This window comes from Triticum dicoccoides, chromosome 3A (assembly GCF_002162155.2).
Source record: "Triticum dicoccoides isolate Atlit2015 ecotype Zavitan chromosome 3A, WEW_v2.0, whole genome shotgun sequence".
Classification (NCBI taxonomy): domain Eukaryota; kingdom Viridiplantae; phylum Streptophyta; class Magnoliopsida; order Poales; family Poaceae; genus Triticum; species Triticum dicoccoides.
In genome coordinates, this window is record NC_041384.1 from 728,144,217 (window position 1) to 728,154,957 (window position 10,741).

The 10,741-nt window shown below is 48.8% G+C and overlaps 2 protein-coding genes across 2 annotated transcripts; both read left to right on the forward strand.

Annotated features, from left to right (window-relative positions):
• The first annotated feature begins 3,010 nt into the window (after window positions 1-3,010).
• Window positions 3,011-4,380, forward strand: LOC119273527. The gene is made up of 2 exons (XM_037554663.1): window positions 3,011-3,947; window positions 4,070-4,380. Exons 1-2 carry the CDS (start codon window positions 3,020-3,022, stop codon window positions 4,327-4,329), a joined length of 1,188 nt encoding a protein of 395 aa, XP_037410560.1. The 5' UTR covers window positions 3,011-3,019; the 3' UTR covers window positions 4,330-4,380.
• Window positions 4,381-6,752: 2,372 nt separating this feature from the next.
• LOC119273528 (cysteine-rich receptor-like protein kinase 10) lies at window positions 6,753-10,130 on the forward strand. Its single transcript, XM_037554664.1, has 7 exons — window positions 6,753-7,611; window positions 8,239-8,349; window positions 8,478-8,659; window positions 8,924-9,134; window positions 9,212-9,449; window positions 9,571-9,721; window positions 9,831-10,130. The coding sequence occupies exons 1-7, from the start codon at window positions 6,753-6,755 to the stop codon at window positions 10,128-10,130; spliced, it is 2,052 nt and encodes a 683-aa protein (XP_037410561.1).
• The last annotated feature ends 611 nt before the right edge of the window (window positions 10,131-10,741 follow it).

Consider the following 10,741-nt stretch of genomic DNA (forward strand, 5'->3'; position numbering starts at 1 on the left):
CATAGGAGTACAATATATATTGAGGTAGAAAAATTTACTAACTGAAATTAAAAGTATGTACCCCACAATTGTTGAGAGTAAGCTTCCCAAGGGTAGGCGTATTATGCAAGAAGGACCACAACGTCTGAATGTTGTCACCTATCTCACACTTGTCAAGGACCAAGGTTTTTAGGTTGGCGAGTTGTGGTAATTTGTTTTGCTTCTCATCAAGTATTGCCTGCAACATAGGACGGGGGAGCAAATCATCATCACTTGTCCGCGCCGTAGTTCGATAAAACCCCGCTGGAAATCGAGTACCGGTGATGGAAGATCTGGAATATGTTGCTCTGCTACTGCCTATATATATTGTAAGTGACAAGAAGATGGTTAATTTATAATCTAATTGAGAGAATAAATGTGTGTTCGCTAATTGAAACGAAGTGCGCACCATATCTCCAAAGCCTGACAGCTCCAAGTGACTGACGTTGGATAGAGATCGGAGAAGTTTGCATAAAGCTATTAGCAAATCTTTGTCATCTTGATGATAGTAGCAACTTCCATGTACCTGCCGAACTTTAGGCTTGTCCAGGAAGTGGATGGATGCTTCGACAGGAGAAGCCGCCTCACACACGGTGACAGCGAAAACGCCAAGGCGGCGAAACTGAACGACGAGGTGTAGCGAGGCGAGACGAGGGGCGTCGACGAGGAAGTGTAACCTTGTTCCTTCATTGGATGTGGGCGAGTTATCAACAATGAGGTTCTTGAGCGTCTCGGACGCGATTCTTGAGATTTTGGACATCTCCGTGCCTCTGATCTCGAGGTCTTGTAGGACGGGGAGCCCGGCGCTGAGGTGCTTCTCAAAATCCTTGTGGAGACATACGTTATGGAGGCGCAGCTTGTTGAGGCGGTGGGTGCCAGGACCAGACGCCAGAGGAGGCAGCTTGATGCCGGAGACGTCGAGGGTCGCCGGGGAGCACTGGAGGCCACGTCGAATCCACCTGGTGTGCGACCTGCAGTAGGAACGGTCGTGGAGGAGGCGCATCCATATGGGCCAGGAAGAGGGCAAGCTCAACCGCAGGGTGCCCAGCGGCGAGGCACACGCGCCACGACGGAGCAAGAGACTGTCGACGAAATCGTCAAATTTGTCGAGCTCCTCATCCTCCTCCTCATCGTCGTCCTCGCTGAACCGGGGTTTGAAGCTCACATTGTGCTGACGGTGAGCCACGGATGCCCACTCCCCTGCGTCGATGTCGAGGCACGGCGCGGTGAGCCAGAGGCGGCGCCATGTCGACGACAGCGCGCAGGTCTGCACGAGCTGGCGGGCCTTCAGGCGCGACATGATGTCCTGGAGGAGGCACTCCGGCAGCTCGCTCAGCCGGTCCACATCGTCGGAACGCCGTCGCTTGGCCATGGAAGCAGATGCTGGGGAATCCGATCTGATCTCACGTTGCAGGGCCCGTCCGCTTTCTTGACGCCGAAATTTGTTTAGATCCGATTCTCCCGGACCCTAATAATTTCCGTCGGTCCGTGGACCCGAACAGATCATCAAAGTGGGCCGTTTACAGCTCTCGCATGAACAGCTCCGTTACAAAAAATAATCAGAGACGGTCGCGTTCGAGATCAAATTGCAAATCCATTGTGTCGGTGGCGTCCATATATTTTTGAGAAAAAAATTATATGAGACCAGCTCTTACGGTTAGCAGGTGAGATCCGTCCTGATGGATAACACGTGACATTCACAAATCACAAAACATCCATAAATCACGTGTCATCCATCAAAATGGGTTTCGCGTGAGACCAGTCGCATAGAATTCTTTTCCATATTTTTGGCCCGTTCGCTTAGAAAAGGAAATAAACTAGCCTATAGCCTATACAAAACCTAGCGATCGAGAGAATCGAGCGCAACGAAAGTATCGCACGTCGTCTCCAACCCATCCACCTGATCATCGATCGTTCTCGACACATGGTCCAGCCGATGCGTATGCCGCCGCCGCAGCCCTACGAGTACGACGACTACGACCCCACGAGGGGCACGATCTCCTGCTTCACGGACCACGGCCTCGCCGATGACCCCATCTCGGCCGCCACGCTCGAGGCCCTCCGCGTCATCCTCGTCGGCCACTACGACGAAGCGTTCCGGCGGCTGCCCGTCGAGGACATGCCGGACGGTCTCGACCTGACCCAGCTCGCCGACCGCGGCGGCTTCTGCCTCGGCCTCCTCGATCCCGTTACCAACATCGTCCTCAACACCATCTCCCTCCTCCAACACGGATTCGAGTTCGAGGCAAACCCTAGCCCGGCGCCGTCCGGTCCAGGACGCAGGATGCCGTCGGGCCGCCGAAACGAGAGCAGAGATGCATGGCACGGCGTCGCGTGCAGGTCCAGCGGGTGCCTCCTCGAGTTCATGAGGGCCTACTTCGGACTGCTCAGCGAGGAGCAAGCCGGGCGGTACCTCGTCTGGGCGCGTGCCGACATCGCCATGGCGGTTCTGCTCGTCGAGCACGAGCTCTACGTCGCCCGGCCTGCGCCGCCGGACCCTGGCTCTGGGAGGACGCGGCAGTCTCTCAGGCTCGCGGCTATGCACATGCAACACCCTTCGCCGGACAGCCTCGTGTCGCTCGCGACGGCGTGGCTTCCACCGCAGAAGCTCGAGATACTTGCCCCCATCCTACGACACGACGGCGGTTGGAATAGGCTGGCTGTCCAAGACGTAAAGAACATCCTCCACGTGCTGCGCCACCAAGACGACATCTCCGCCATGGCTACATTGCAGTCACCGCCGCCGCTTGAAGAAGGCACTACGAGCTGCATCTACCTTGGAGATGGCCGGATCGCGTACACCACCATTGTCCAGCGAGCCGGCGACCACATCGCATCTCTACGGCGTCTTCAAGACACGCAGTCCACGCTAATCTCTTACTCCATGGCACCATCGTGGGCGACACGCACGACGGCGGGTCCGCGCGACTCCCCTTGCACGTACATGGGGTGTCTCGACGTGGACAACGCCCGAAAATGCCCGTACGTAAGGTCTCTGGAGATGTCCCTCCTGGGCACCATCCATGGATTCTACCTCAGGGCGCTCGCCATGCTGCCAAGCTATGCCGCGCGCCACCATGTACGCGGCATCCTCCTCGCCGGCCACTGCTACGGCCCTATGGACCCTGTCTCCAACATCATCCTGAGCACCGTCTGGTATGACGTGAACTTCCCGCTCCCCGTGGCTGATCGTGGGATGCAGGCGCACGACATCCTTGACACCCTCACCATGCTCAGGGTGGTCACTAGCTCCCTGCACGGCCTCATAGCTCTCCTGCACGCCAACTCCGGCAAGCATCTGCCGTTGCACGAGATCTTGAAGTACCTCTGCTACAGGAAGTGCGACTTGGCCACCATGTTACATCCACATCTACACCGGAGCTCTCCCAACCCTTTTGCCAGCGCCGCCGCTGCTGCTCGTCACCCGCAAGCGTCCGCTTGGGCAACATTTCTTTCATCATTGGCACCGACGAAGCTAGACCAGATACGGTCCTCGATGATTAGTGCCACTGCCAACAACACTGCGCTTTCTTACGAGTCTTTGACCCAGATATACAACATCCTCAGAGAGGAAACCCGGACGGCGATGATTCTGCCGGCTCCCAGACTCTGTCGGACGGCGGTGAGCATTCTCACAAGAAAGAGGGAGGCCTATGCTCACCAGCAGAGCTTCATTCGCGGTAGGATTGAACAGTTACTGCTGGAATACGCGCGTCGCCATCCTTCAGAAACAAAATATGATCTGGATTTTATATGCGGTGTAGCCGTAACAGTAACCGGTCACCAGGATCAATGCTACCATGTCAATTTCATGGCAGCTACCAAATCGACATCCAAGAACACACTTTTCTTTGCCGAGTTTTGGTGGGCATATCAAGATCAGTCAAAGCCTTCCGTATGCTGCCCTCTGCCCCAACCGTATACCATGGGTAAGTACTAAATAAGTAGACTTTTCATCCTTAATATGTTGAGTTCTCAAGTATATTTAAGGAGTGCAAACTTCTCAAAATAAATGTGCATTCGTTTGGTGCAAATTTGGTTCTGCCAACAGGTCGTTGCTACTACGGCCAGGAGTCTGCTCGTAAGCTCGCCTATCCGGATGACTCCATCGACTATTTCTCACACGACATTACTCATGGCGGACTAGATGACACGGAAGGCATACTAGACACGGACTTTTTGTACTTCGACTCCAAGAGGGACGTCGAACTTGCCAAGGTCTTGCAGAGGATGGGCAAGAAAGAAGAGGTCATGCAAAGGTCCTCTACTGGAAGGCGTGCTGAATGGACCGCCGGTGTTCCTCTGTGTTAGGTTTATTCATGCTTTGAATTATAATGTAGAAGTGTTTGGAGAAAGCTGGATACACTAGTTAACGAGAATAGTTGGGTGTGGATTAGTGTAAACCTTAAACTTGTTAATTGCTAGCTCAATGTGATCAACCATTTGACATCTGCCTCCTCCGCGGTGATGGTAAATGGTAGACCAGCACCATACGTAAAACCTTGAAAACAAGGAAGGCCCATATAGATTAGGGACAACGCAGGCGCCGCAACCCCACGATCCTACACTTACCAAATTTCCCAATTTCCAGCCAACTAGGGGCGGTTTGTTGGGACAAACTCCGGACCATCTCCCTCTCCCTCTCTCTCTCTCTCTCTCTTAGGTGAAGGTGAATACCCGGCTCGGCAACACACCGGCTCTTACATGCAAGACTATAGACGCCCTGGACACTAACTCCAGCCACTAACCAGCTAGCTGTTTGTTGCCAGCTCCCGCTGACGGCTCGGCCAAGACCAACCGGCCGTGATCAAGATTAATGCTTACACGGTTAGCATTAAACAATCTACTAATCTCTTTCAACTTTTACATTATGCCCCTAAAAAATATACAGTTGATGTAATTATGTGATATTTGATGTCTTTCTTGTGAGAAAACTTCCAATCTATTTATCTTTAATCATGACAGTACAATGAATATCAGAAATAATAAAAATTACATCTTGATCCGCAAACCACCTAGCGACGATTACAAGCACTGAAGCGAGCCGAAGGCGCGCCGCCGTCATCGCCCCTCCCTTGTCGGAGTCCAGCACAAATTGTTGTAGTAGACAGTTGAAAAGTCGTCGTGCTAAGGCCAGCGCACCAAAACAGCAACCGCCACCGATGAAGAATAACGTAGCTCGAGAGGATCCACCCCAAAGACACACGAACATAGACGAACGATAAGCGGATCTGAGCAAATCCACCGAGGATAAATCCACCGGAGACACACCGCCACACGCTCACCAATTATGCTAGACACACCATCGAAATGGGGGCTAGCGGGAAGACCTTTATTTCAACTTTAGGGAGCCGCCGCCGTCTCGCCTTCCTGAGTAAAACACAAACCCTAGCAAAAATCAAAAGAACGACTAATAACGAAGCCCTCCGCCGGCCCTTGCCAAGATCCACTACACCCCCATGGCCATCGGAGGCGAGGCAGACCTGTGGCGGCACCAACGAGAGGCACGAACGAGCAAGGCATTGGGAGGAACCAAACTCAACAACGTCACCACTGCCACCTTACAGGCCTCCAGCGGCGGGATTCACCATGACCTTCGCACGCCTGGGTGGCCAATGGTTAAAGCACAATCAGAGATGATGGCCACCGCCGATCTCGTCGCCACACACGGTGAGCTATCGCTTGGTACCAGCCTTCGTGCCGATGAATATAGTCATGCTCATTGTGTTTGTTCTTGTGCATGATGGTTTTAATCCAGTACTTTAGGGTTATTTCATGATTATATTTGTGCTGATATATTGTTCGGTTAAAATTACAATTGCGTCAGTAATTAGGAGTGGCTAGTTCGACTGGTTACCAACTGTAGTTTGTGACGTGCGGGCGTGAGTTCGAGTCGAGGTCCCAGCTTAATTCTAGTGAGTTTTTACATTCAGCGCCTGCAAATGGGCCAGCCCGTTTTGCGCACTCTTCAGCGAAGGCTTTTCTGTTTGCCGCTCGCGAGCATTCAATAGGACCTTTCCTCGCGTTCATCGAGCAGCCGCGAACCCTCTCGCTGAAGGGGCGACCGTGATGGGCCAGCCCGGGAGCTCGGGAGGCAACAACCTCCTTTTTCTATTTTTGATGAGATGAATGTGTGGCCACACGAGAAAGGAGAGAGTCCGAAATGATGATATACGAGATAGAGTTGGGGTAGCAAGGAAACAACAAACCCTCTTTAAGTTTCATATAGGCCAACTTTTTGATGCGATCCAAGCAACCAAACAAGCTAAAAACATTCCGTCCGGTCTGGCTGAGACTAATGCAGGCTCCCAAACGGGCGTTGGTGTTATCGTGGTCACCCATCACGTCCACGACCCGGTGACTCTGACTCCGCTGGCTATGTACGAAGATGAATAGAAGACGGTGAGCCCACGACGGCGACAGCAAAACCAGGACGGCGACGCAACCAAAGTCGCCGACGGGGTAGAAGATGGGCAGCTTTCGGTTAGGTTCGGTCTTTTGTGTTCGGTCTTGGGTCTTGGGTCTTTGCAAGAATCATGCTCACCCCACTCAAACGCGGGTCAGTCAAACATTAAATGTTCGGTCTCTCTCGCCGGTAACTAAATACATAGTACATCCCAGCATATCATCATGAATGTGATGCTGATATAGGAGCAACTCGCTCTTGCATTATTTCGCCAAATAAAAAGAAAACCATCAACGATCTTCGGGCAATGCCCGGTGTAAACTAGTCGATGGACATGGTTATCGTCCTCTTCCTTCTCCTGCCTTTCGTTGGTGCCGAATGGCAAGTGTGCGGCAGCAGCGGCAACTACACATCAAACAGCACCTACCAAGCCAACCTCCTGCTCCTCTCCTCCACCCTTCCCAACAAGGCCGTGTCCAACACCACCAGCCTCTTCGCCACCGCCACCACCGGCGATGCTCTGGACATCGTCTACGCCCTCGCGCTCTGCCGTGGGGACACCACCGACGCCTCGGACTGCGAGAGCTGCGTGGCTGCCGCCTTCCCCGATGCCCAGCAGATCTGCCCCTACAATAAGGACGCCACCTTGTACTACGATGCCTGCATGCTCAGGTTCTCCAACCATAATTTTCTTCTTGCCAACAGCACCGAAGATCAGAAGAGCTGGATCACCCTCCGGAACAACCTCAACTTCACCACAGGCGGCGACTCCGCCAAGCACTTGCTGTTGATGCGTCTCAACAGCACGGCCCAAGCGGCTGCAAACAGCTCGAGGAGGTTCATCACCTCGCGCTTAGGCGTCGACCTCGTCCCGACGACGGTGTACTGCCTTATGCAGTGCACGCCCGACCTCACGCCCGACGACTGCGCGGCTTGTTTACAGCTTGTTTTGAAGCATACGATCAAGTCCCTAGGTGGAGCGCAAGGTGGTCGAATTCTCGGGACACGGTGTAGCATGAGGTACGAGCTATACCACTTCTACGAAGGGGTCCCCATGCTTGCAATTCCGGCCGTCAACGGCACTAGGCCAGCGCCCACGCCCGCTACCAGGTACCCACATTCCCAGTCACACCCACCAGCTGCGGCGCCTCCCCGGCTGGCGCAGACGACCATCCAAGAACAGCAGGGTATGTAAACTTCTCACCCTGTCCAGGACATCCTTAATTGGATTTGATTAGTTGATTCAGAAAAATCATGGAGAAAGGCTTTTTTAAAGGAGGGAATTCCCTCGGTCTTCGCGTCGAGATGCATACAGCTAAAAATAACTTATCGTACGTACTGATATACATTATCCACACGAAATTTTGTTTCATAGCAGCTGATTTACTCTAGCACATGATGGTAATCTCCACTTACAAAAATTGCTTCTTTGATCTCTATGATAAGTAGCATGTTAAATACGTGGTACGTAGCACTATTACACTGGTATTAATTAGTAGACCTGAGCTTAGAATAGATGAATAAAAATAAATAAGTAGAAGAACTAAGTTTTAAGAAACTAAGCTAAGTGAATCAAAAAGAAAAGGAGGTTCCTTGACAAGGGGGTAAACCGTTAGAATCGGAACGGTTCAAAGGTCACTGACATACGTGAAAATTCCTGTCAAATATGGCTGGCATATGTTTAATTTGTCAAGCTGATTTCTCATATATTGTCTATCACTTGGCAGAAAGAAAAATATATTGTCTCTATCACTAAATGATTCTGTTTTCATTTATATGAGAACTATACATGAACTAGCCTTTTTTTTTCTTAGGACGCAACTCACGCAAGAGGGTGGTGTGGATTATTGCTGTGGTGGCTCCACTCCTGTCAATACTCCTATGCTTCATCTGTTCGGTTATATGGCTGAGAAGACGAAGAAAAGGTTTGTTCTAATTATGGTTCATTCACAACAATGTTCCTCTAAAGAAAAACTAACAATTATTGATGTAGCCAGCCAGGTTAAGTTTCAGTCCCAGATTAAGATGATATTTATGTATTCTCTCAATTTAGGAAAGGAAAACTTAAACGATCAGGTTGCCACCAATAGACCAGAAGAAGACGAACTTGTCTGGAGATTGGAGGAGAAGAGTTCAGAGTTCACTCTCTTTGACTTCTCTGAGATATTGCATGCCACACATAACTTCTCCAAAGAAAACCTACTTGGACAAGGTGGTTTTGGCCCTGTCTACAAGGTAAATGCATTGTCTTGAAAAGATTCAATACTAAGATCATTCTATAATAATTCTCTTAAATAAATCTAAGATTGGCTGGCCATTAATCAATACACATTCTTGCGCGTACCCTGCAAATACATAACTCTTTGCAGAAATAAAAATTAAGAAAATCTTGATAACTTGTTTATTTTGTCTTATTTTGCAATGGATGAGCTGTAATCCTTATTTTATCATTTCAATAAAAAAATTATGCCTCCAATTTTGGTTTGTACATATTTACAGGGCCAATTACCAGATGGAATGCAAATCGCAGTCAAAAGGCTTGCCTCACATTCAGGACAGGGTTTTACAGAATTCAAAAATGAAGTTGAACTTATTGCAAAATTACAACATAATAATCTTGTCAGGCTCTTGGGATGCTGCATTAAGGGAGAGGAAAAACTATTGGTGTATGAATATTTGCCAAATAAGAGCTTGGACTTCTTTATATTTGGTATGCACAGTGTAGTTTTTAACCATATTTTGGATTGTGATCCATCCATGTTATAAAATGCACTCTCTAATGTGCAGAAAGAAACAGGACAACTTTTATTGATTGGAACAGAAGACGTGTGATAATCGAAGGGATAGCCCAAGGTCTTCTCTATCTCCACAAGCACTCTCGGCTACGCATCATACACAGAGACCTTAAGGCCAGCAACATTCTCTTGGACCAGGACATGAATCCTAAAATTTCTGATTTTGGCCTAGCAAAAATATTCAGCTCCAATGATAGTCAGGGAAGCACAAAGAGGGTAGTAGGAACATAGTAAGCATATTTCTTCCTTACAATCTACAGCATAAGTAGTGCCTACTATACCATTTATTAGTTGATGAAACGAGTCGTATATTTTGATATAATATTTTCTTGTTCTTCTAACTCATTTCAGTGGTTACATGTCTCCGGAGTATGCATCTGAAGGCATTTACTCAATCAAATCAGATGTGTTCAGCTTTGGCGTGTTACTTCTTGAGATCCTTAGTGGAAAAAGGAATTCTGGTTTCTACCAGTACGGAGACTTTCTTAACCTTCTTGGATATGTGAGCGTTTTCTAAACCCTCACATCTACGGGCGTGTTATTTTCGTAGTGGATTTATAACTTTTACCATGTATATGCATATTATGAAGATACTTTCTCGCTTTCTGCAGTCATGGCAACTCTGGGAAGGACGAACGTGGGTTGAGCTTCTAGATGCATCAATTGTAAAGGAGATCCATACATCAGATGCTAGGAAGTACATTAACATTGCACTGTTGTGTGTACAAGAAAGTGCAGATGATCGACCCACCATGTCAGATGTCGTTGCAATGTTAAACAGCGAGAGTGTTATTCTCCCCGAACCAAATCATCCAGGATACTTCAACCTAAGGGTGTCTAAGACACATGAATTTTTTGTCCCATGTAGTAATAATGATGTAACCATCACTGAGGAGCCAGATGGTAGATAGTTGATCACTTTATTTCAGTTGTTAATGAAAACAAGCAATCATAGTGGTGTCTGAGTTGTACAAATATTCTGGAGTAATTCAAATATTCTGCAGTATATGGTAGATAGCAGATACTCTAGATGTTAACTATTGTACCTATTGTTATCCAAAAGTAATTCAAGCTTAAATAAGCCCAACATAGGCATACGTAACAAGTGAATAAAGCTACACTACTAGAAAGCATTACATCATACACGGGCAAAACCCAACAATGCACATGGCATATCAAAGAGACATATCTACATCATTTCATTGCTATGCAATGCTTTGGTACACTGCACATGAGTTTTTTTTTCTCGAGAGAGTGTTTTGCAAGGTGTCACCAAAATGTTATGTTGGTTTTAAAATTAAATTTTGGCACACTGTACAATTTTTTTTTGGCACACTGTACGGAAAATGTCACAGATTCAAGGGTTAGATGTTCCGAGTCTGATGATGGAGCTGGCAAACCTTCCTACTCTTAGGAAAAAGAGAAGCAAGGATCGGGATTCGACATTTTTGAGTGCACAACATAGCTCCTCCATCATGTACATGATATAATGTGCAGATGGTGAGCATAGTGCAACGGCAGG

Bases quoted from the DNA above. Each gene is read 5' to 3' on its own strand.
- LOC119273527 (XM_037554663.1), top strand. From the start codon at position 3,020: ATGTCCCTCCTGGGCACCATCCATGGATTCTACCTCAGGGCGCTCGCC. The intron at 3,948-4,069 runs GTAAGTACTAAA...TTCTGCCAACAG, and splicing joins GCCCCAACCGTATACCATGG to GTCGTTGCTACTACGGCCAG.
- LOC119273528 (XM_037554664.1), top strand. From the start codon at position 6,753: ATGGACATGGTTATCGTCCTCTTCCTTCTCCTGCCTTTCGTTGGTGCC. The intron at 8,350-8,477 runs GTTTGTTCTAAT...CTCTCAATTTAG, and splicing joins GCTGAGAAGACGAAGAAAAG to GAAAGGAAAACTTAAACGAT. The intron at 9,135-9,211 runs GTATGCACAGTG...TCTAATGTGCAG, and splicing joins CTTGGACTTCTTTATATTTG to AAAGAAACAGGACAACTTTT.